The following is a 26222-nucleotide window of genomic DNA, read 5'->3' as shown; positions in this document are numbered from 1 at the left end:
ATAAAGTTGTACTTAAATTAGCTGAAAGGTAATCCCAGCAAGGGCTGAGATAAAAGAGACATATAAAGTGAATGATTTTTTTTACTCTGGTTTATATAAAGGATGGAATTCTGGCCCCAGTGATGTTATTTGCATATAACTTCAGTGGGATCAGAATTTCCTTCCCTGTTTCTGATATATTGAGGAACTGAAGGAAAAAATAGCAAGTTAGAAAGAATGATTGGTAGCAATTTGATTTATTTGGTTTTGTTTTTTATTTTTCTATGAGCCTCAAAACTTCATTTTTCTGCTAATGAATGCTAGTGTTAATCTGGTACTCAAGGATAAGAAGACGAGCTTTTAACTCATGTTTTCTAAAATTTTAATAAATATGAAGGCTTATTGTATCTTGATACCTTATTTCGATAGCTATTCAGAGCATAACTTTGTTATTTCTCAAGACATACAATTAATTGATTTCAGTATGTGGCTGACCTGAGGGCATTACAGAAACGCATACAGGAGGCTGATGAAACAGTAGCTCTTATTAATAAAGAAGAGACTCTGCTCAAATGGAAACCGAGTGACTTCCCACTCCTGAACAACTTGAAAGTTGAGATTGAACCATATCAGAAACTCTTTCATCTTATACTGAAATGGCAACGGGCAGAAAAAAGGTAATTCAGCTCTTGAAGCTATATGAGAGAGAGCAGGGAAAAATGCTCATGTCTGGTTTTGTTCATGTCACATCACAGAATCACGGTATGGTCAGGGTTGGAAGGGACCTCTGGACATTGTCTAATCCAACCCCCCTGCCAGAGCACGTGCACCTAGAGCAGGTCACACAGGATGGCAACCAGGCCAATTTTAAATGTTTCTGGAGACGGAGACTCCACCTCCTCTCTGGGCAGCCTGTTCCAGTGCTCTGCCACCCTCAAAGTAAAGAAGGTCCTCCTCATATTTAAATTGAACTTCCTATGTTCAAGTTTGTGCCTGTTACCTCTTGTCCTATCACTGGGCACCACTGAAAAAAGACTGTTCCCGTCCACCTGTCACCCTCCCTTTAAGTACTTATAATGTAGAATAATATGGATTTGTTTTCTTATAAACACTTATTTATTTATTATTAGCAAATCAATTATAATAGTAATATAATTTACATATCAGGCTTATTTTTAATTCAGCTAGAAAATATGTCAGTTTGTTTATTTTTTAATATAATGCAAAGGAGTATATTGCATATGGGGTTCTAACTGTATTGGTCATGCTGGTGAAGCCTATAAGGCAAACTGTGAAAGAAAGGTATTAGGAAGAAAAAATTTGGTTGGTTTTGAGCCATTTTGTAAACCAGAAAAGGAAGGAGTTCAATTTAGAAAGCTCACAATCTGTATATAATGAAAACGATTTTTAACCTAATGGCTGTCCAAAATGCCATGAAGGTGTGCTCAAATGATTACATTGCTATCTGGTGGCTAGATCCTATCACAAGAACTGTAGTATGTCTGAATCTAAATTAAGTGAGATTGTTTACCAGTTCCTGCACTCTTTGGAAGCTATAACGTGATATGGCTAGAAAGTATGGTGTTGTTTTTTTTTAAAAACAAACACCTAATTTGTCTTGATGTCGTATGCTGATCTCTGTCCAGAGCTTAACTTAAATATCCATGCAGTTACTTGGGTTTCAGTGTGTGACTGAGAATTACACAAATGCACAGAAGAGTGTGATCAAGCCACGTTTAGTGGTGCCTTAGAATTTTGCATAGAATGACAATCATTGGAAACAAGAGCTTTGCTCTAATTTAAATAACTATTTGTTTGTTATTCTGTTTTCTAACTTTGTGGGTTTTCTCAGATGGATGGATGGTACCTTTTTGGAACTAAATGGGGAAAGCATGGAGGCTGAGGTTGATGAGTTTTTTAGAGAGATATACAAAGCATCAAGACTGTTCCAACAAAAGCAGAAGAAAATTCAAAAGGAGTTGAAAAAGACATCACAACACAGAACTGTAGAAGAAAAGAGAGAGGAAGAAACAAAGGCAAATCCAACTCTTACAATGTGTTCTTCAGTTCTGGAGCAGATTAAAGACTTCAAGGTAAGAAAAGGTGAGGGATATTAATATTTGATGCTGAGTGACAAATCCTAAATTCAGCACTTAGTATAGGTAGATGATGCAGTGTCAGAGACTCCTGTTATTACAGAGAGCGTGCTCTCAATCACCGTGATCTCAATCTCAATTTCTGGATTGTATTTTCCCATTTGTTTTAATAAAATTGGATTTTGCATATCTTTGTAGTTTTAGGAATATGAATTGTTAAAGAGTGGAAACATACAGAAGAAAAATAATTTTTGGATGCAGAGAAACATTTAAGGATGTAGTTGGGAATTTTGAAATGGCACTATGTGTTATGATAATGGAAGCCAAAATTTAACATAACATAGGTGAAAAATTGTTCCTTTTCTCTTTTCCGCTAAGACTGTGCGTAATAGTTTTCTATTTCTTCTTCAGTAATGTGGTGAGTTGACCCTGACTGGACACCAGATGCCCACCAAAGCCACTCAATCACTCCCCTCCTCAGCTGGACAGGGGAGAGAAAATAAAACAAAAGGCTCGTGAGTCGAGATAAGGACAGGGAGAGATCATTCACCAATTACTGTCATGGGCAAAACAGACTCAACTTGGAGAAATTAATTTAATTTGTTACCAATCAGATCAGAGTAGGGTAATGAGAAGATAAAAATAAATCTTAAAACACCTTTCCCCCACCCCTCCCTTCTTCCTGGGTTTAACTTTACTCCTGATTTCTCTACCTCCTTCCCCCCACCAGTGGTGCAGGAGGATGGGGAATGGGGACTGCAGTCAATTCATCACACGTCGTCTCTGCCACTCCTCCCTCCTTAGGGAGGACTCCTCACACTCTTCCCCTGCTCCAGTGTGGGGTCCCTTCCACAGCAGATAGTCCTCCACAAACTTCTCCAACACAGTCCTTTGCACAGGCTTCAGTTCTTCATGAACTGCTCCAGCGTGGGGTCCTCCACGGGCTGCAGGTGGGTATCTGCTCCACCATTAACCTCCATGGGCTGCAGGGGGACAGCCTGCCTCACCATGGGCTTCACCACAGGCTGCAGGAGAATCTTTGCTCCAGTGTCTGGAGCACCTCCTCCCCTTCCTTCTTCACTGACTTTGGTGTCTGCAGAATTATTTCTCTCACGTGTTCTCACTCCTTTTTCTGGCTGCAATTGCTGTTGCAGGGTAACTTTTTCCCATTCTTGAATATGTTAACCCGGAGGTGCTACCACCTTGGCCAGCAGAGGGTCTGTTTTGGAGCGGGCTGGTATTGGCCCTATCAGACACAGGGGAAGCTTCTAGCAGCTTGTCACACCCTCTGAAGCCCCCCCCCCAAACCTTGCCACACAAACCCAATAAAAGTAATTTACTACAATTGTTTAGAAATTGAATGGATAACAGAATGGATCCGTCTGTACTTCTCAGAGAAGATTTTCATGTCATCCACTACTGCAGTAGAATTTTAAATGCACATCAAAGATGATTAAAAAGTTAAGTAATAATGCACATCACAATTTTTACCTTAAAATGTTTTTCCTCAATTAGGAGAATATTCCCACTGTGACTATCTTTTGTAACCCTGGCATGAGAACTCGTCATTGGGAGCAGATGTCAAGTATAGTAGGATATGATTTAACACCAGACTCTGGAACTACCCTGAGAAAAGTTTTAAAGCAGAATCTAGCCCCTTATTTGGAAGAGTTTGAAGCTATAAGTGTAGGTGCAAGCAAGGTAAGCACAGAGATTTGACGGTGACAAATACAGCATCAGGTCTCTTAGTGATGCCTTTTATGGCTTACTAGATTTTTTTTTGTCTTTGCCCTTATGCAACAAAGAGATTTGGTGAGACTTTGGCCCATTAGATCATAACAGTGAGTGTGTAAACATTTGTATCTCATGTTACATCGTTAGTATTCCCCAAGTGTACTGTTTTCTGTGCACTGGAAAATGATACAGTAAGAAAAATAATAAGTTAATTTATGCTGTTAGAGAGAGAAAAATTGTATTCAGCTAGATAAGCTTATATATATTGAATTAGTGAGCTGGAAAAAAATAATGCAGTAACTAAAAAAAACTATTTTCTTTTTAAACTAGGAATTTTCATTAGAGAAAGCAATGCATGCCATGATGGAAACCTGGAGTTCAATTTCCTTCAATACAAGTGTGTATCGCGAGACTGGTATTCATATTCTGTCTGCAGTGGATGAGATTCAGGCTGTTCTCGATGATCAGATTACAAAAACTCAGACAATGAGAGGATCACCTTTCATTAAACCATTTGACAAAGAAATCAGGGTATGATGAGTACATTTTTTAAAAATAATTTTTATTTTCAGGATAACTATAATGCGAGAGTCCCAATTGTAGTACAGCTTTATTGTATGACTTGTTAATGAAATGCTTTCATGGATTTTTCAGCAAGGTTCTTTTCAGTTCGTAGAAGTCCCACTTACATAATTTCTGTGTTGGAATTCCCTCTTCTGTTCAGACTCAAGTGCAACCAAAAGAATGTGATTATTTTTTCACATATTTTGCAAAATCACTGTTTCCACTAGTGTCTTTAACTTTGCTCCTTAATAACTGGAAATTATGTTTTTATTATTGTTAATAAGAACATCTAGTCATTTAATCCTTGATTTTTGGACTCAAGTTTTGAACTATGGTGTTTTCATCTGGGCAAGGAAACTTCTTGAGGGCTGGGAAAAGGTCTTTTAGTTACACCTTAGAGCAATGATGGGATCACTTTACACCTTTTGTATTTTCAGGGCTAGGGTAGTCTTTGTGGTGCTAACACCATGATTATTGACAGGAGAGAAGCTGGTGAAATTGCTTTGTTGGTTTATGTAGGAAATCTTCAAGTTCAAGCAGGCTCAGTGAATGCAGGTAGCATTTACACTTTACAGGCAGCCTCGCCAGCCTTTTCCAGAGGTATCTGCTATTGCCCACTTTAGGGACAGGATACTGGGCTGGCTGGTTCTCTCCTGTGATTGAGTGTGGCCTTTCTGGTATTCTTGTGTCTCTGCTGTAATTCAGCTGCAAACCAAGAGCTCCTTGCTGTGGGGAGATGAAGCAGAATTTGTCACTGGTAGCCTCCTGGGTATTACTAAATGGGTAAGTTGTTAAAAGCTAATAGCACTAAAGTGGTAACTGCATTTTGGAAAATTCATTTCCAGGTGAGTTAAACTTTCTGAACTCCTTTGGCCATCTGTATATGTGGAGAACCTAAATACTCCTAAATATTTTTCTTTTATTTTGTTTACTGCTAGACATTTTTATTTTCTCCTTGGAAACTACAGCACCACAGTGTCTACCTTTCCTGTATTTATTCCCTCTAACATAATTTGTTTGGAAATATCAAGGTAACATTCTTTAAATATTTATTAAGGAATGGGAAAATCGCTTGATTCAAACTCAGGAGATTATTGATGAATGGCTGAAAGTGCAAGCACAGTGGCTTTATTTGGAACCCATTTTTTCTTCTGAGGATATTATGCAACAGATGCCAGAAGAGGGGCGTCTCTTTCAGACTGTGGATAGATACTGGAGAGATATTATGAAGCATTGTGCCAAAGACCCAAAGGTAAGGAAAATATACAGTACTAAAAGGAAAAAGTAGCTGCTTGCTTTTTTTTTTTGTCAGTTATTTTGTTTTCAGATTATATACAATGAACTACTGCATCAGTGGTCTAGGCTTTCTTGGAACAAAGACGTTGTACATTATTTGAGTAACTTCTACTGTTTGAAGTATCTTATTTATAACTTAAAGTTTGCATGCATGTGTTGTTTCAGGTTCTTGTTGCTACTTCCTTAATAGGGTTATTGGAGAAGCTTCAGAACTGTAATGAGCTTCTTGACAAAATCATGAAAGGGCTTAATGCTTATCTTGAGAAAAAACGTCTCTTCTTTCCCCGGTATGATGAGTTTTTGCTGTTTAAAAAAGCAAAGATTCTGAATGCTTATTTTGTTATGAACAAGGTCAGCTTTTAACATAGCTTGATAATACAGTTGTCTTTTTCTTTTTTTCTGAAATTTTTTAGCTTCTTTTTCTTGTCTAATGATGAAATGTTGGAGATCCTGTCAGAGACTAAGGATCCTCTAAGAGTTCAGCCTCACTTGAAGAAGTGTTTTGAAGGCATTGCTAAGCTACATTTCCTTCCCAATTTGGATATTAAAGCAATGTATAGTTCTGAAGGCGAGTGTGTAGAACTGACTTCAACCATTTCTACTTCTGAAGCTCGAGGTGCAGTGGAGAAGTGGTTAATTCAAGTAGAAGATAGTATGCTGAAGAGTATACATGATGTTATTGCTAAATCAAGAATGGTATGGGTTTTGTAATAACTTAATTAACTGTGGCACAAGTAGACCTTTCTTTATTTTAAGGATATCTCTTGACTTCCTAAAATTCTTCTTGAACACAAGAGTTGATGAAGTCATGGAGCAAGGACCAAGTTAACATGACTTGTATTTATAGGCCAGTGAGATAAGTAAGAGTTTAGCTTGAATAAGAATCAGGTAATTTTCCTATAACACTGGATATAAATTCTTTTAAAAGCTTGGTAGAAATACTGTGTTTATAGGAGATATCACCTGATGTAAATAAATTATTCAGGTTCTTTTATTTAATTACAAGTTAGAAATACAACACTTGTAATAAGTTTGTTCCCTCCTAAACAAAAATCATTAGCCAGAAAATGTTTCTGTGTATGAAGTTAGCAAGTTGTGAATATTTATGTAATATGGAAAGATAATTGCAAGAATTTTAAAAATTATTTGATAACAAATCGGAAATCTAAGGGAAAAGAGCATTTAAAAGTTAGTTTGGACTTTGAAAATAGGAAAATAATATTTTTTACCCAAGAATATGAATAGGATCACATTATATGCATCTGTATTACATTATGATGTAGATGCACTGACACTGTATTTGTATAATGTATTTAACTCTTTCAGGCATATCTAGAGACTGAGAGAAAAAGATGGGTTCTGGAGTGGCCTGGACAAGTGGTATTGTGTGTTTCTCAAATGTTCTGGACAAGTGAGGTACATGAAGTTCTTTGCAATGGACCAGAGGTACTTTATAATGCATAATCTTTTTTTAAAATCTTTATTAATTTTTAATTTCAGCTAATGTATTTTGCGTAATCAAATATTTTTCTGCAGTCAGAATAGAATTTGAAAAAGGATCAGCATATGAGTTTGATATACATGAATTTATGTACAGTGATTTATACCTTTGATTCAGATACTCGAATATTCTTGTTTAGAGCAAGCATAGATTAAAACTCAGCTTTGCAACATAAATGTATAACTGTGAACGAGATAGAATTTGATGCAAAAACATGTCAGTATAAAAGAATGGCTTAATAAGCAATCTCCATTAAGACGTTTAGTCAACATGAAGTCTGGAACACTTGAAATTGTCTTATAATCAGTTTCATAATTACCTTTTTCTCCTAGGGTTTAAAGGATTATTATGATACACTTCAGCTTCAACTTAATGATATTGTAGAGCTGGTAAGAGGAAAACTGTCGAAGCAAACAAGGACTACGCTGGGTGCCTTGGTTACTATTGATGTTCATGCTAGAGATGTCCTCATGGAAATGATTGAAAGTGGTAATTATCTTTTAAACATTTTTCTTCACATGTGTCTTAATACATAATTAATTAAAAATAGTTAACCAATCTGATTTTGCTGCCTAATACACAACAGTATTGAGATATGTATGTAAGTGTTTAGATGTGAGCATTAACATTAATAATTTCAAAGCTGTTTAAATTTAAACCTGATAGAAAATCCATTTATCCAAAACAACTTTTGTGATTGCTTTCAATTCTGTCTTTCAGGTGTGCAGAGTGAAACAGACTTTCAATGGCTTGCACAACTACGGTATTATTGGGAATTTGAGGATGTTCGTGTCTGCATCATTAATTGCAATGTAAAATATGCCTATGAATACCTTGGAAACTCACCACGCCTTGTCATTACTCCTCTTACAGACAGGTGTTACCGCACCTTGGTATGATCTTCCACCAGTGCTACTAAATACTGTATTTACTGTAGTATAGTATTTCTTACACTGTTCATTACAGCCGTACCTTTAGGGCTTGCAGTTGCTGTCAGACTCTGGTATTTCTGTTAAAATGCAGTTTTCAAAGATTGTAATTTCTATAGAATATTGAACATGAAACTGACTTATAACAACAAATCTGGACAGCTCATCAACTGGATTGTTCTGTTGTGGATGTGTTTTTTAAAATACAAACAGAAAAAATGCCCAATATTTTTATTGCTGTCTAGATTACAAGAACACAAAATCCTTTTCTGATGTTCTGTGGTTTCTAAATAAAGTGGAGAAGGATCCAGTTGTGATCATGTTGTACCTAAGACTAGTACAACAGTTTGGCAACTTTTTAGTATCCCTGCTCTCATTAGAGGTCTTCATTATTGTATTGGTCTATCTTCAACTAACCTGACAACTGAATGTTACCAGAATCATCTCAGGTATCACTTTTCTGACTATCATTTACTGCAGTTTATTTGGCTGGAGTATGGTTTCAAGTTTTACTAGGCACCTATCCTCCTCCTGTTCTAAAATGGTAATTTTCATGCTGTGGAGACTTAATCACAAACTCTGTAGGGTTTAAGAAAAAAAAAAGGTCTGAAAAGACCTGACTGGTGCATCTGAAGATATTTTTTTTCCCCCTCTTCCTAGCTTAAATTTTTATGGTATGGTTGTAGCTGATGCTTGATATCTATTTGTCAAAACATCAAGGTACATTGGTGTGAGAGTGATGCAGCTGGTAGTCTGTTTAATTTTTTTTAGGCTCACAGACCCTGAATCTTTGAGCAAAGCAGTTGGAAGCCTGGCACTCTGGCAAATGGAAGTCCTTTGCCCACCAAAGTCTTAATACAGTGTTCCCAGTGCTTGTCAATATAGATGTGGCCCTGTAACTGTGGATTGGAAGCCAAATACAACTGAGTGTTTGTTTAAAGTCTGCAGCTTTTTTTTTTTTTTTTGGTCAGATTTTCCTCCTACTTCAGTGGAGTATAAGAGACAGAATACGGAATGGTCAGTGAAATACACATGCAACAAAGGTGGACAGTGTGGGAAAGAAAAAGAAAAGAGGAAAAAAGTATATTAAAGGAGAAACAGATAGAAAAGAGTAGTAACCAAGTAATTGCATCAAATTGAATTTGAAAGTTGTATCTAAGAAAGAACTGAAAGATTGGGGCTAAGAAATTTTGAGTAACTAATCATGGTCATGATGATAATAAAACTAAGCTCTCTGTCAGGGTCAAAATTCCATTCTCTTTTATATATTTCCAAGCTGTAAGTAAATTTCAGATTATTTTTTAATTAGTATAACCACAATTTTTATGTTAGATACAATGACTAAATGAAACTATCTAGTGCAAGTCATTTAACATTTTCATTTGGCATAATTTCATATGAATGAAATACTAATTATCTCCATAAACTATTTTTGTTTCATAGATTGGAGCCTTTTATTTAAACCTTGGTGGTGCCCCAGAGGGTCCAGCAGGGACAGGTAAAACAGAGACCACCAAAGATTTGGCTAAAGCTCTTGCTGTTCAGTGTGTTGTCTTCAACTGCTCTGATGGCCTCGATTACCTGGCAATGGGAAAGGTAAATAGAAAATAAATGTCTTTTGTATTTTTTTTTTTTTTAGGATGAAAATTGTAGGGTCACTTTGCAGACACACTTAAATAAATGTGGCACCTGTGGTCTGCTACCCTTGGACACTATGTACTGATCTCTACATATGTTTAATTTTCTGTGCTTTATGAAATCCTATTAAGTTGCTAATTAAAGCATGAAAGAAACAAGAGTTCACAGGATCAGGATCTTCTGATTTAGCTTTCTTTAGAACCAAGAAAAGACTTTCTTCTTCAGTACATCACTGATCTTTGCTCTAAACAGGCTTAGATATTATTATCATAATTGTATCTTTCATGTAATTAAACTTCCAACATGATGCTCTTAGTTTCTTTTGAATCTTCTAAGATTCTGTTAGTGATGTTATTGCTATCTTCTTCATTTGCAGTTTTTCAAGGGTTTGGCTTCATCAGGTGCATGGGCGTGTTTTGATGAATTCAATCGCATTGAACTGGAAGTACTGTCTGTTGTGGCACAGCAGATCCTTTGCATCCAGAGAGCCATACAGATAAAGCTAGAAACATTTATTTTTGAAGGAACTGAGCTGAAGCTTAACCCCAACTGTTTTGTAGCTATTACTATGAATCCAGGTTACGCAGGACGTTCTGAACTTCCAGATAATCTAAAGGTAAAATAATAAAATACATGCTTCTGCTTAAGAATGAATTAAAAAAAAAAATTAAAAAATGAGGGACACGTGTATTGCTGGTATTAATTCAGACTGTACCACCTGGAATATAAACATACACTTGTTATATCATTTATACATACTAAGCCTCTTTATTTTTTTCCTCCTAAGTACTCTGTTCTTTTTGAAGGAATGTGGGGTTTTTTATTATTTTATTTTATGTCTGTTAGTGTTTTTCATGATTATTTTTCCAGGCCAAAGGCTGTAATGCTGTAGCAAGTAAACTGGCAAGTGTCAGGCTGTGGGTAGATGAAAGATTTGGGTGCTAACTTTTTGAAGCTGGAGGTGTATGTTGGAAAAAATGCTTTAAGAAAGTATTTTTACATTGCATTTATTGTAGTCCTATTTAAAAGAGGTGTCAGCGAACTACACTTAGTACATGTAATGAATTTGCTTAGGTTACCAGATTAAATAAAATCTTTGAGATGATTGCTTTGACTAGATTAGCTGTTTCATTGAGGAGGCTTGGCTTTAAGTAATCTGGAGTCTTTTGGAACAGCATCTGTTCCTTAAGACTCAACGTTGCACAGAGCTACTGGGCCAGAGCAAGTTGCCTCAGTAGGAACTATACTGTGAACGCTAACTTAAAGCAGAATTAATGCAGCATGAAGAGTACACCAACTGCAGGTTACTTAAAGAAAGGGAGAGCATTTTCTCACTTGCCATGTACAACACCTTCAGTCGCTTACTGCTGTGTTGGATGTACCAGTGTAAGGGGCTAACTGCATTCCTGAGACAGCGATGAGGGAAAAGAGCTGGGAAAGACAGTGTCTTTTCTGCACTGGATTGTACATTGAGATAGGTCTTGATGGCAGCTTACTTATGTTAGCTTCCTATTGAGTCATAAGCTGCAAACATTGATGTTTCTTGTATTTCATTGGCTCCCAAATGTTCTGCAGGCCACTGCTTTCCAGTGTAACTGTTTTAGATGATCCATAGCTTACTTATTCATACTAAGCAGTACTTAATTTAAAATACTGTTACTGTTTTCAGTTAGAAATGTTGTGATGGGATGAATACTGATCCATCACCTGCAAAAGTTCTGAATAACTTTCCATTCCTCAATTAATTATTTAAAGATATTTCTTTGGGTATGTATTTCAGGTTCTTTTCCGAACAGTAGCTATGATGGTTCCTAACTATGCTCTGATAGCAGAAATTTCACTCTATTCATATGGATTTTTGAATGCTAAGTCACTGTCAGTGAAGATAGTAATGACCTACAGGCTTTGTTCAGAACAGCTTTCCTCTCAGTATCACTATGACTACGGTATGCGAGCAGTTAAAGCTGTGTTGGTGGCTGCTGGGAATCTAAAACTGAAATTTCCCACAGAAGATGAAGATATATTGGTGAGTTCCTGAGGGAATAATTCATAAGGAATTTTACAGATGCACGCAGTTCTGGGTTCTGAAAGCAGTTCCACTATGTCTTGTTATAATGCTGATCCATGTTTCTTAGTTTGTGAAATGAAGATAATAAAATACATGCTGCTCTTTCCAGTGCTATGCTGATGATTGCACAGTTGTGCTTAACTGCTTATCAAAGGCACCCTTTAATTAATTAGTCCTTATTACACATTAGATTATTTTAATTGTTGAACAGTTTATTCTGTATTTCTAATAAGACATAAGATGTATGTTTGTTTCCTCTAGCTTCTTAGATCAATTAAGGATGTGAATGAGCCCAAATTTTTGTCACATGATATACCTCTGTTCATGGGTATAACTAGTGATTTATTTCCTGGAATCAAGCTTCCCGATGCAGACTACAATGTAAGCACACTTGTAATTTTCCTTGGTTGTAATCATTGTGCTTTGTGGTGCTTTAGCAAAACATTGTGGTTTGTAGTGCTTTGTTTTTAACCAAGTGTAATTAATACAGTAATTGGTGAGTTATTGCAAGATAAAGAAAACTGCTGAATGTTTGAAGTGAAACATAGTACCAAAGAAAATGCTTGTATCTGTTCTGACTATAATCCACATCTGAGTTCTCTTACATCCAGAAAGGTTGTGTAAGGCATTCTACAGATCAGAAATTTACCTCCGGATTTACCAAATGTTAGGGTCTTTTGCTGAGTTCTTTCCTGATTTTTGGACATAATTAAGTGAGATTAAGCTTTGTGTTTGTATATTCTTTTGTTTATAGCAACAATTAAAGCATAGCTCCTTTGTAGGAGGATGGTTGGGAAGAAGATGAGCATGTTGGAAAAGATAAAATGGATTAACTTTTTAAAAATTTCCAGTAAATACTAGAATCTTGTTAAAAGTATACTTTTCCAAAGCACTGTTGGTTTCCTGATGGTGATATGCCTTCTCCTCAAGATAATTGTAGCTAAATCCTGTTCTAGTATATGAAGTACAGAAGTGATTTTTTTTTTTCCAGTGATGTTTTGTATGTTCTGATTAATAGTGTTTCAGTTATTAATTAATTTGAAACCCTTATTGATGAGCACAAACTGTTCTACTGTAGCCTAAGACAGTAGTTTAAATTGTAGCAATGATAAGATTATGATCTGTTTTGATTTTAGGATTTTCTGGAATGTGCCAGCGAATGTTGCATTCGACACAATGTCCAACCTGTAAAAGCTTTTATAGAGAAAATGATACAGACATATGAAATGATGATTGTTAGACATGGGTAAGATTGTCATTACTGTTTCACAAGCAGTATTTGTTGTAATTTTCACTTATACTTTAGTGGCTATTTATATCAAATATAAAGCCTCTTAAGGATGTCAAAATGTTTCCATTTGTATTGGTACAGTTGGTCACCAATACTGCTTTTACATGCACCGAAGTTCTTGTAAATGTATGTCTGGGGAATTGTACTACCCTTGCTATCAAAAGTAGCTTCACCACTGTAATGGTTTTAGGTGCAGATATCGGTATGTTGAAGACTTAAGACTGTAAATGTTTGTCTATATTAAAATATTAGTTATCAGATCTCTGCCATTTTATTCCTGGCTTTTATTACTGAATAGCAACTGTGTGGAGAAAATATATGCAATATGGCATTAGTCATATGATGGTTAATATTCAGCTCTTTAATCTTTTCAGTGTGATGTTATAGTCGCATCCCTCTGCTGCGTGACTAAAAAAGTTATTTTGAAATGTGGACAAAAATACTTTGATTTTCTTTTTTTTCGTGTGTGTGTGCGCGCCTGTAGTACATGTTCCTACTGTCTGTGTTCTTCGAGAACTTTGTTATAAACTCTGTCTAGACTGAAAAGAAACTAGACAGTAATCTTTGATTCACCAAATAAATGAACTAGTGTGGTGGTAAATCTGTATTTTAGAGGCAAACTTGCATACAGTGGTTGTGCAGTCAGATTTGCATGTGCAAATAAACTGGTTTTGCCTAAATGATGTTTCATATATACAAACCAGATTTACTTACTCTGTTTTTCAAAAAGTATGTGAAAATTAGCTTTAAGCATATGAATGATGCTTTTGGCCTTCATGTGGTCTGTAAAAGTCTAAATTGCAAGACAAATTTATTAATAGCATTTCTTTTCCATCTAACAGCTTTATGCTGGTAGGGGAATCTTTTTCTGGGAAGACCAAAATTCTACATGTGTTGGCAGATACACTGTCTCTTATGAAAGAGCGTGGTTATGGCGAAGAAGAAAAAGTAATTTTTAGAACTGTGAATCCAAAATCAATCACTATGGGTCAGCTTTTTGGGCAGTTTGATACAGTATCCCATGAGGTAATGTATGTTTTAAAAATAGTGTATAGTAATTGTCCACCTTTATCTGTTTCTTCGTCTCTCACCTGCTGTGGCTTTCATGGGGTTTGTATGAGTGCACTTGTGTTCTAACATGTTCTGGTACATTCTAACTTCAGGTTAACTCATGGTGTCATTCACAGTTGTTTTCACGGGCAGGAAAGGCAGTTTACAAGGCCCTTAATTCTGGTTTTTGAAGTCCCAATTCCAGACAGCATTTCTCCATCTTTTCTTTGGACTCCAGAAGGTGTATATAGGGCTGTGCTATAAATTAAATTACAGCTTGTTTGTTTTTTTTAAAAAAAAGAAGTAAACATACCAGTATGGGTTCAAGACTAGGAACTAATAATCCTGTCTGTTTTTCCACTTTGTAGTATTTCTTGTGCTTTCTTTCTTCTTTTTTCTCTTTTCCTGTGTATGTCAGGCATCCATTATTCTGGAGAGTAAACTGTTGAATTAATAATTTTATGATTTTAAACACAGATGAGAACACAATTGTAAGTTTTATTTTAACTAATACTTTTATGGCTTGTTTTAATTAAGTATCTATATAAAAAAAATGCAGTACCAAGTGTGTTATGCAGTTATGTAGGTTTAAACATGCAAAAAAAGCAATACCATGCTGAGCGTCATTGTACTAATACAGTTACATCCACACTAGGTAATAATACGAAACTTAACTGTATTAATTTCTCTGTCTATTGCTAACCAGCGTAATCAAAGTAATGCAGAAACTATCTAGAAAAACTTAGGAACTCATGGGTCCCCAAGTGGGAAGCTTAGGTTTGGAGAATAAACAATATGAAGAAGTGAATGTGAAATGGTGAAAATTAGGGTGACTCTGGGGAGAAACAGCTGCAAGACAGAGCAGAAGCACTTCTAAGTCTGTAAATGGAATTGGTGGTCTTCTGTTTGTTACAATATCTTTTAAAGTGAAAAAAACACTATTTTAAAATTTGGTGATGTTGCATTACCCTTGGTGGAACGGTGAAGTTATCTTCTGCTCTCTGCAGAGCAAGAGAAAAATAATTAAAAGAGAGGAATAATGAAAAGGAAATGGAAGGTTTCTCTGTTAACTTGCAGTTTAAATTGAACTATGTATATACTATGTCTTACTTTTCATTCCTACGTTCTCCCCCTCTAGTGGACAGATGGTATAATTGCTAATACTTTCAGAGAATTTGCATTATCTGAGACTCCTGAACGTAAATGGGTTATCTTTGATGGCCCAATTGATACTCTGTGGATAGAGAGCATGAACACAGTTCTGGATGACAACAAAAAGGTATCAGTCAGTGAAAATAAATGCCTAAATAAAAAAACGTGATGCTTTGAAAATAGTCTTCTACAATAGTGCCTGGCATTTGAAAAGAGCAAGTGCATGGTGGTTTTGGTAACAAGTTGCAAGCTTTTTTGTTTTGGTTTGTTTTTTTGGTTTGTTTGTTTGCTTGTTTGTTTGTTTGTTTTTGTTTTTTGTTTGGTGTTTTTTTTTGTTGTTTTGGCGTTTTTTTACTTTATTGGAATCATAATCACAGGATGAACTCATTACTGTAAGACATTAAATGTATAGTATTTCCTTAATATCATATTGTCAGTTTGTAACATAAATAACTGAAATTTAAATTTAAAAAATTACATTTAATTATATTTAATGCAAATTTCACAGTTTCAAAACTTGCACAAACTTAGGCACTTACCTTTAAAGACAATCCAAAGGCAGAAGGGTTGTATTTTCAAAATTCATGAGTTCTGAAGTCACAAATGTAACCATACAGCACTTCTGAAAATGGGCCTTACGGATCTCAAAGTGAATATAAAAATTAGAGATGAAATTTCAAATTCTGGATGATAGTGTATCAAAGTACTCAAACTGGACTTTTATTTTAATAAGTAGGAACGGTGGGTCTCTAGCTGGAATGCTTCAGTATTAGCAACAATAGCAGCCGATATCCTTTTTCCTTTCTGCTTACTGTCTTTTCTTTATCCTGTCATACGCAAGATGATAGTTACCTGTAATGAACATACTGGTAGGATAATGTGGAGTACTATGGTTTAAGTGAAGAATTTAGCTAAAGCTTGAAAAAAATAGTTATTGCTCCAAGTGATTAAACATTTTATGTGGTTGACCTTACCTTTGGTAATACTTGGTTTTGCTGATTTTCATATAGAACTCTCCTGTGATAGGAAGCGTAATTTACAAATAATTTTTTTTTCTAATCTTGCTTGTGATTTTTTTTTTTAATTATTAAAGCTTTGTTTGATGAGTGGGGAAATCATCCAAATGTCCCTTCAGATGAGTCTTATTTTTGAAACAATGGATCTTTCCCAGGCATCAGTAAGTTTTGTATCTAATGAAAATATAAACCAAAGTTCAGTATATTGAATGCATAATAAAATGAGTTTACGATTTTTCCTTAGCCTGCTACAGTCAGTCGTTGTGGCATGATTTATTTGGAACCTTCTCAGCTGGGCTGGAGACCACTTGTTACCTCTTGGCTTAGTAAACTGCCTGAACCTCTTAACTTAAAGGGACATCAAGATCTTCTACAGGGACTTTTTGATTGGTTAATACCACCAGCATTAAGACTCCGTCATAAACAGTGCAAGGTGGGTGGTTGGGTTTTTTTTCATGCAGTAGCTAGGTGGCCATTTCCATTCTATTACTGTTGGTAGGGAGGGACTATTCTCTCATGACAAGCACAATTAGAATGAATGTGCAGCAGCTTCCTGTTGTTTTGAGAAGGGCAAATCTGGGGTCCAGTTTGGAAAGTTAAAATGAGAATGTTAGGTAAGAATTGTATTGTAAGTTGATCATAGTTTTCACCTTGTTCTTTTCAGAAGTAAAGCAAGTATTTAAAGCATTGAGTGGAAGGTCTTCCCAGGAGAATTTTGTAGATTATTTTTTTTTCTTTAAAGTTGTCATGTTGAACAGGGAAGTACTTTTTTTAAGTGTTAGAGAAAATGTATGTGTTGCAAACTGTGTGATATAGTGCTTAGGCTTTTGGGCCGGTATTGCTGTAGTTACTTCTGTGGGTTTTTTTTTTTTGTTTTAATATGTATGGTTGTAGTAGTCATATGGTAGCCATGAACATGGTTAACAAGCTAAATGTCTTTTCAAGGATGGAGAAGGGCAAATGATCTTTTGAATAAAAGTCAGTGTAAAGCTTGCTTTCAAATACTTGTTCAGAATTAGCTAATTATCTAATTATTTTTGATATTTTAACTCCAAAAGTTAAACTAACTGAACACATAAAGTATAATACACATCCTTTTATATCTCTTAGGAACTGGTACCTACAAGCGATACCAATGTTGTAGTATCTCTTATGCGGCTTTTTGAAATGTTGATTTGTCAAGCTGTGCAAGAAGATCCCACCAACAGAAACATCCGTGCATGGATTATGGTTGGTTCCTTTAACTTGTAGAAAAATGTATATCTGTTTCTGCATATGCCCGTCTTCAAAAATTATAGGACTAATGAAAACAACTTTAATTTGGGGTAAGGGACATGTGAAACAATTTCTCTACCTCCTTGCTTCCTCCCCAGAAACTTTGGAGGTGCCCAAATGAGACACAAGTCTTACAAGTAACAAATATCATTAAATATTTCACTATTTTTTCAGTTAACGGGGACAAATAGTGTTTTTGTTAAATGTGCTTTTTAACTAACCAAATAATTAGCTAAAGCAAAGTGTCTTATTTCCTTGAAGGAAATAAGTGTTCATGTAATACTGATAGGCTTGTTTGTGCAAATTATCCTTGGGGAGAGAGTTTCTGAGAGTTATATTAGTTGGATGCTCTGTCTGACCTTATATGACTGTTCTTACAAAAAAAATGAAGAAAATAGAATTTTGAAGTACTTATTTAAACTAGAATTTGAAAATTCCTAGATCCTGGTTTGCCATTAGAAAATCCCTGAGACAATATGATTTAACTTTGTCATGTGACATAATGCTTTAGTCAGTGGCCTTTTTTTTTTTTTGTCATATTTTTATATCCTTGAATAAGGTTTTTTGTTTGCTCTGTCTTTAATCAGGTTTCTAAATGTCCGTAGACCAGGGCTATTCAAGGGTAACTCGTAACACCTATCTGCTTAATGGTATTTTTCAGAATTATGTTGGTTAAACAGACTGTACAAGGTTCATATAATATGTCAACTTTTTAGACAGTTGCTCATCTTTTTGCCCTTGCAGGGTTGCTTTGCTTTTGCCACAGTCTGGTCCATTGGTGGAACTTGTGATGGTGACAGCAGGATAATTTTTGATAATTTCTTGAGGGAAACTTTAGCAGAGAAATCTGGAATAAATCCTGCACCAATGAGTGTGGGAAAATGGGAGTGTCCCTTCGAAGAGAAAGGCTTGGTCTATGACTACATGTATGAGGTATGATTGATTGCTTCTGCATTGACTGAAGTAGCTTCTTACAGTCTGAATGGAAGGAAAAGATAGCTAGATGGATATTTTAACTTTGCAGAGCTTGTTGGATGTTGTAGAGTGTTGGTGTTGGATTAAATCCCATAGTGCATTTTTCATTTCTTTCCTTTTTTAATACTAATATGCTGACCAATTTATTTTTTTATTTTTCTTCAGAAAATACCAAGATGTACACATCAGTTATATTAGACTGTTGCCACATTATAGTTATTCTGTAGCTAAAGCTAATCTGATGGACTCAAACCTGGTTTCATGTAGAACGAAAGATGTGGACTGTCTAGAAGGAAAGAATGATATTGAGCTCATAGGCACTTTGCTTATATCACAATTTTGTTTATAGTATTCATTAGAAATTTAGATTATAATTACACTTTTTAATTTTTGCATAAGTTTTTCTGTTGGGTTTTTGTATGTTTTTCTTTGGTTTTGGCTGAACAAAATCTTTAAGAAAAGAAAGGAGTCTAAGCTTACGTATGGACTTTAACATTTTATTAGTGAGATAAAGCAAACTAAGTATATGAACTTCTGAAACATTTAATATTCATTAATTTATTATGAATCATTATTTTAATTTTTCAAAAGTGAAATAGTAGATAACACCTTCCATATGTCTAGAAGTAACACCATTCTATTTTACATCTGTATTTCTTTCTAGCTGAAAGGTAGAGGATGTTGGGTTCATTGGAATGGATTTATTAAAAATATTAATTACAGTGATAAAAATGTGAAGATTCAAGATATTATAGTCCCAACTATGGATACAGTCCGGTATACCTATTTGATTGAGCTGTTCATTACTCATGGAAAGTAAGTTTACTTCACTTCAGTGCAAACTTCTGAAATATTGGCCTTGTGCAGAAATATTTCTTAGCCTTTCCATTGACTTCATTGTTTTTATCAAGCCCCCAAAGTTTACTTGGCCTGTTAAAAATAGCCATTTACTACAAACAGTGCAATTTGTTGCCTATAAATCTTGTTGGTTTTTTTTTTATGAAGCCTTATTATAATCCAGTTTTGGTATGCTTGTTCTGATGATGCTGTTATGTTAGCCCGTGATGTATCCTCTTTCTTCTTTGGTAATGAAATATATATTATTTTTTTCTTTGATTACGTATATCAAAATCAGTGATATTTGCTATGGTATAAGAGGTTAAATTTCAAGGCTGAAAGTTTTATGAAGTTGAAACTACTGCAAGACCTATCAGGAGAAATTTAACTCCCATGTATTGTTCATACATACTCCAAAGCTGGTAGAATGAAGGAATGAGAAATGTCTCTTTCTCTTTGTCCTCTTTGTCGTCTTGGTGGAAATGAACTAAAATTATGAGAGGGTTATATGAATATGTTAAAACATTTTAGTTTCTTCTTAAGGCATATCATGTTTTTAGAGGTAGAACAAGCAGGACAAGTTAGTAAAACTTTTGACTTCTAATTGCAATTAGTTTATGGTTTATTAGATTTCTGTAGTCTGTATGCTTTATTTCTTTCTTTTTGAAGACCTCTGCTTTTAGTGGGACCAACAGGTACTGGGAAATCTGTGTACGTCAAGGACAAGTTAATGAACAACTTGGAAAATGAGCTCTACTTTCCCTTCTTCATTAATTTTTCAGCTCGAACCAGTGCCAATCAGACCCAGGTTAGTAAAACAGATAATTTGTGTTTCAAAAAGATGACATATATGAATATTTAATCTATGTTTTGAATATTCATGTCTGCATTATAGAACATTATTATGGCCAGGCTGGACAAGAGGCGCAAAGGAGTCTTTGGCCCTCCAATGGGAAAAAAGTGCGTTATTTTTGTAGATGATATGAATATGCCTGCTTTGGAGAAGTATGGTGCACAGCCTCCTATAGAACTTTTAAGACAGTTCTTTGACCATGGATTCTGGTAATTATTTGAAATACAATTGAAACTTCTTTGTTGCTGCATTTCCTGTTATAATTATTTATACACTTGAATTTTACATTCAGAACTTTTTTAAAGTGCTTTGTAAATGTTAAGATAGCTTTGGCTTATATAAAAATATATTATTTAAAGTTGAAGCAACTTCTGTGTTGCTCTTTAAGTGACTTTTCAATTTAGAAGTTGGTCATCAGATTTGTTTTGGGTTTTTTAGAAGGTTCGGTTCCTTGTTTCTTTCCTTTTATATATATATATATACATATATGCATTTATATAAAACTTTTAATTTTACTCATTGCATTAGTTTTTACTGTCATCCAAGATCACAATTATTTTTTTTTTAAAACACTTCAAAATAATTTTTTAAAATAACAATGAAATCAGATCTGGTACTAGGCATGAAGAAAAATAAGCTAAAGCTCTTCCCTGCTTTTGAGGTTTTTGGCTCTGCTTGATTGGAAGATTGGAACAGGTGGTCTCCTGAGGTTCCTTCCAGCCTGAATTATTCTATGGTTCCAGGCACTTCGCAGATACTATTACTTTTGTGATTCCAGGCTCAAGTGTCTGTTGCTCTTGAATAGAGATTATATATCTTGCCACATTGCAGCTTTAAATACCTGTCCCAAAATTTCATGTCAGGTCTTACATAACCCAGTTTAAACTTATAATCTTTCTTTCAGGCCAGTGTGATTTGTTGAGACTAACTGGGGCATAGTTATAAGACTAGCTGTTCCTGGGGTTTTGGGTTTTGGTTTTGTGTATGTTGTTTTTTTAAATATATATGTAAATATATATTGAAAATATAGTATATAATAGATAATATTTTATGTACATATGTTATGCATGCAGAGAGTTCTCTGTAATATAGATGCATCTAAGCTGTAACAAATATGTTATACCTGTAACTATCTAAGTGTCGCATTGCGATTTATTTTGAAGGTATGATTTAAAGGACACATCTAAAATTACACTTGTTGATGTACAGTTACTTGCTGCCATGGGGCCTCCAGGCGGTGGGAGGAACCCTGTTACTCCTCGATTTTTGCGACACTTCAGCATTTGCACTATTAATTCTTTTAGTGATGAAACAATGGTCCGCATCTTCTCTACCATCGTAGCTTTCTACCTACGGACTAGTGAATTTTCTTCTGAGTTCTTCACAATTGGAAATCAAATTGTCGCTGCCACTTTAGAGGTAAGAGGCAAATACCTTAATGGAAGTTTACTTTATTTTGTTCAGTAAAGTTTCACTGGCTCTATAATAATTTAATTGGTGACGTAGAGATTCTAATTTGTTTTTCCTTATTATTTTTAACATACAGCCTCATCTGCTTTGAGAAAATGGTCTTAGTTTTATTGTTGCAGTAACCTCCTTGTTCTAGGAAAATTGTTTTTGAATTTGTGTTAGCGTGGGGCTCTATGGTACCTGCCCACATAACGTCAAGTAGATGAGACTGGAGTCTTTTTGGGGTCAGACAAGCATGAGAAGCTGTCACACACAAAGACAAAGAAAATATCAATTGCAACACTTCCAAAATTCCTTCTCAGAGAGAGTAAGAATTAAGAAATTACCCTCTCCACTTTCCTCCTTCCTCTCCCAGTTTTTATGTTAATTATGGGTACATCACAGCAGACTAGGGAAGCCAACATGGACATGCAGCTTTGAATCTGACTCCAGCATGACAAAAGACATCATAAAAATGTTGTGGATCTGAAAGCCATTAGGCCCAGCTGTATGGAATTTCTGAATGGCTTGTGAAATTCCATGTTACAGAGTTTAGCAAGTATCACATTTCCAATGTACCATACACATAAAAAAAGGAATGGCAATTCATGACATTTTTCTGAAGACCTATGAGTATACAGAAACAGATTAAAAGCTTACTTTGTCAGCATCCAGTTCAGCATGTTATTTATGTTCAATGTAATGACAAAGGACATTATTTCTATCATACAGCATGAGCTAACAACAGCTGATGCATTCCAGATTAGAGCAAAACATAGTGAAACGACACTTTTCTTGATCTGCCTATTCCTTCAGCATTTTTATTGACTCCTTCTATTTTTGAGTAATTTGTAGGTATGCAAACAACTAGATTTAAACAAGTGAAGATCTAGGAAGTTACCATTACATATAATTCAATCCTTGAATCACTTGAGGGAGAATATGGTATAGTTAAAGGAAGTCAAGAGATCTGAGTGCTATTCCTGGTCCTACAACAGATTTCTTTACACTTGCTACAATTACTTTTCCAATTTGCAATTAGGTTAGTAGTACATGTATGTTCCAGAACTGCATGAGGTGCACCTGATATATTCAGAAGACTTTGAGGTGTTTAGACATTATTAGGATTTATTAAGCGTGAAGTGTTTTTCTTGCAGGAATACAATTTTAGAAGACATTTAAGATTTATTATAATAATATAGTTGATGTTACTAATTTGTTGGTTTTGTTCTTTTTTGTTGTTATTATCTTAAGGTGTATAAGAAAGCCATCAAAAATCTTTTGCCCACACCAGCAAAATCTCACTATATATTCAACCTGCGTGACTTTTCACGTGTTATCCACGGCTGCTTGCTCATTAAGAGAAAATCAGTTGAAAGCAAAAATGTAATGATTCGTCTCTTTGTACATGAGGTATTTCGTGTCTTTTATGACCGTCTAGTGGAAGACAATGATAGAGCCTGGTTGTTCAATTTAATGAAAGATATTGTGAAAGAACATTTCAAAGAAGCATTTGATTCAGTTTTTGCACACCTGAAGCACGAAAACACACCTGTAAGTATCACGTTTAACCTGCTGCAAAATAATTGCTTTCATTATAAATTTAAGACTAGCAAGTTTCTCAATCACAGGTAAAATTTTGGATTAAATGTGCTTGAAAATTTGAGTTGAATTTGGAAAAAATGCTTTCTTTGGAAAAAAAAAAAGTAAAAATGTTTGGAAGGGTTTTACTGTTGTACGTAAATGTCCTTTTCAAAAAATATTTCAGTTAAAATGTGGGTAAACTTACTACTTTTCCATAAAAGAATTTTGTGTATCTGGTAGTGAAACAAAAAATGGTTTCTTATTCAATTAAAAAAATGATGCAACATTTTTTTGAGATTTATCCAGAACCCCGTGAGTATTTATATCTTATGAAATTTAATTTATCAAGCAGAGTGTTTTATTAAGCTCCTACATGTCTGCACATAGAAATTAAGCATCCAATTAATCAGTAGGTGAGCAGACCAACTTTTCAAAAAAATTCCGTCACATGTTTTCTTGGAGATGTAGCAGCATGTGTTGAATCTTTGGGCAATGGGAGATAACATAACAAAAATAGATGGAGTAATTTATAAATCACTACCACAAAAGTAGCTGGGATCTGCACATAGTGTACAGTACCTGCAAGGAGAAATACAAGTATGAATACTCTTAAATGGACTTGCAGAGACCTGATTTACAGGATAAGGAGACATACCCTTTTTAAATTTAGCCTGTGACTGAGCTACTGCATGGTAAACAGCATTCTGTAATTGTTTTGAAATTTTACTATTTAAAACATTGTATAACCATGTTATACTATATGCCTTGTCTTTTTTTTTTTCTTCCTCTGTCATTTCATTGATGTATAGAAGAAATGACTTTGTGATCCTAGTTCATAATACTTTGAAAATTGCTAAACATATATCTGTATAAATTTGGTGTAATCTGAAGGTCATGATTATGAGACTGCTAACGGCTATTTGAGCCAAATGCATTCCAAGAACAAATTAAGAATAAGTGTATTGTTTAATATGGGAAATGGAGAATTTTGAGTTGGGTGTTGTCTGAGAGTCAGAATATTTGAGTGCTCATTCTCATGTCTTGAGTATTTGTCTAAATTCTTCTTTGTTTTCTAAAATTCCTTTAATGAATATATTCATTAAATATTAATCTTTGCTTCATAATTTGTTGAATATTTACCATAGGTAACAGAAGAAAACATGAGAAGTTTGTTTTTTGGTGACTACATGATTCCAGAACTTGAGGGAGATGAAAGACTTTATGTTGAAATTCCAAGCCTTCAGCTGTTTGGTGATGTTGTGGAGCAGTGTCTGGACGAATATAATCAAACACACAAAACAAGAATGAACCTTGTAGTTTTCAGGTGCATATGATCTGTATTATTAAGAGCTTTAAGCAGTAGTTGATAATTCATTATATCAAATTTTATGTCCTGTGTTTTCTGTATGTCTCCTCCCCTTTATGCATCCACAAAAGTGTTTATAGTGTTACACCTTTTTGGATCAAAGTGAACTGATTTTTCTCTTACGCCCCTGCTTTTTCTATCCAAAAGTAAACAATGAGAAGTTTTTCTCCTAAGGGGCTTTGAATATATTCTTTGGTTGTTACATAAACATTGTGCTCTGAATCAGGTGGGTGCTCTACTGCTGCTGGGCATCTGTTACTGGTGAAGGTGGGTGTCAGTTTTGCCAGTAACCACTGGACTTTCATTTTACCAAGGACAACAATTCTAAGGTTGTGAGGTGCATAGTGAGATATAGCACAATCTTAGCTGTCTGTTATTAAGCAGCACAGCCATGCCCCACTTCAGGGCATGCACCCAACCTGGTGCTGCAGCTAACCCTGTGAAATTTCAGACTCTGAAGGCTGCTATTGTTACCTTAAATTGTGATCAGGCAGAGCTACAACTGAGACAGATTAGGAGGTCACAACTCCTATTGCTAGAAATTACTGCCTTTTTGTATTTGCCAGTGTAACTCGACGCACAGATGCTTTGTGAAGGTGATTAGGGTTAGTTTAAACACTTCTAATAGCACCTTATTTTAGTCTAGGTAATTTTGACAACCTGGATTTGTGAGTACCTGTATATACAGTTATGCTGAGAGTTTGAAGAGCTGGCAGACTCTGTGGTGCATACCCACTACCTTTCTTCCTCTTCCCCACCACCCCGACCCACCTTCAGAAATTTGTTTTGGAAATGTTACTTCTATACTTGTTTCACAGATTTATAGGTGTACAAATGCATATGTATTTCTGCCATTCTGGTAATCAGCACATTTCAAATATAGGTATATGTTGGAACATTTGTCTCGTATAAGCCGTATTCTGAAGCAGCCAGGGGGTAATGCTTTGTTGGTTGGAATGGGAGGAAGTGGACGTCAGTCTTTGACTCGTCTAGCAGCATTCATGGCAAAAATGTGTGTCTTTCAACCAGAAATTTCTAAGACCTATGGTACAAATGAGTGGAGAGAAGATCTGAAAGTGAGTATTAATAACGTTTCTGCATTTTGACTTAATTTTGAGGAGGGATGTTTTGGAATATACAATGTTTTAACTGTCTTTCATTTTTAGAGTCTTCTGAAGAATGCAGGTGTAAAAGGCTTGAAAACTGTATTTATAATCACAGATGCACAAATTAAAGAAGAAAGCTTTTTAGAAGATATTGACAGTGTCCTCAACACTGGGGAGGTACCCAATCTTTTTCCAGCAGATGAAAAACAAGAAATTCTAGAGGTATCTTTAGAAATCGTCTTTAATGTCACCTCCCTTTTAAGCTATTTTGTCAGTTCAGTGTGAAGTGTGGCTTTTGGGTATATGCACTTAATTCTGTGACTTTTTTTGAGACCTTATATAAATCAGGCAGTTATTAGTAGACTTGGGAGTAGGCATAAGCTACTCCCTAACTTTAACTCTGACTTGTCATTCTGTTCATGAACACATTAAGTTGTGCACATAGGGAATTTTGATTGATTGT

At 35.1% G+C, this 26222-nt stretch overlaps 1 protein-coding gene across 1 annotated transcript in view; it reads left to right on the top strand.

Annotated features, from left to right (window-relative positions):
* The window catches only part of DNAH12 (dynein, axonemal, heavy chain 12), a 68141-nt gene that overhangs the window by 12585 nt on the left and 29334 nt on the right, over positions 1-26222 (top strand). Inside the window, exons 14-42 of the mRNA XM_009895746.1 lie at positions 463-656; positions 1832-2072; positions 3591-3776; positions 4140-4340; positions 5431-5625; positions 5835-5956; positions 6083-6365; positions 6996-7115; positions 7503-7659; positions 7891-8063; positions 9543-9695; positions 10114-10353; positions 11518-11763; positions 12067-12186; positions 12942-13051; positions 13939-14122; positions 15285-15425; positions 16392-16475; positions 16559-16747; positions 17425-17544; positions 18334-18522; positions 19229-19380; positions 20071-20209; positions 20297-20463; positions 21418-21673; positions 22958-23257; positions 24433-24611; positions 25537-25729; positions 25820-25981. Coding sequence (XP_009894048.1) covers positions 463-656; positions 1832-2072; positions 3591-3776; positions 4140-4340; positions 5431-5625; positions 5835-5956; positions 6083-6365; positions 6996-7115; positions 7503-7659; positions 7891-8063; positions 9543-9695; positions 10114-10353; positions 11518-11763; positions 12067-12186; positions 12942-13051; positions 13939-14122; positions 15285-15425; positions 16392-16475; positions 16559-16747; positions 17425-17544; positions 18334-18522; positions 19229-19380; positions 20071-20209; positions 20297-20463; positions 21418-21673; positions 22958-23257; positions 24433-24611; positions 25537-25729; positions 25820-25981 — 5196 coding nt within the window. The remainder of the gene's footprint in view (positions 1-462; positions 657-1831; positions 2073-3590; positions 3777-4139; positions 4341-5430; positions 5626-5834; positions 5957-6082; positions 6366-6995; positions 7116-7502; positions 7660-7890; positions 8064-9542; positions 9696-10113; positions 10354-11517; positions 11764-12066; positions 12187-12941; positions 13052-13938; positions 14123-15284; positions 15426-16391; positions 16476-16558; positions 16748-17424; positions 17545-18333; positions 18523-19228; positions 19381-20070; positions 20210-20296; positions 20464-21417; positions 21674-22957; positions 23258-24432; positions 24612-25536; positions 25730-25819; positions 25982-26222) is intronic.

Source organism: Charadrius vociferus, unplaced genomic scaffold (genome assembly GCF_000708025.1).
Source record: "Charadrius vociferus isolate BGI_N301 unplaced genomic scaffold, ASM70802v2 scaffold512, whole genome shotgun sequence".
In the NCBI taxonomy this organism is placed as follows: domain Eukaryota; kingdom Metazoa; phylum Chordata; class Aves; order Charadriiformes; family Charadriidae; genus Charadrius; species Charadrius vociferus.
Note: the sequence above shows the minus strand (reverse complement) of the source record. Positions and strands in the feature narration are given on the sequence as shown.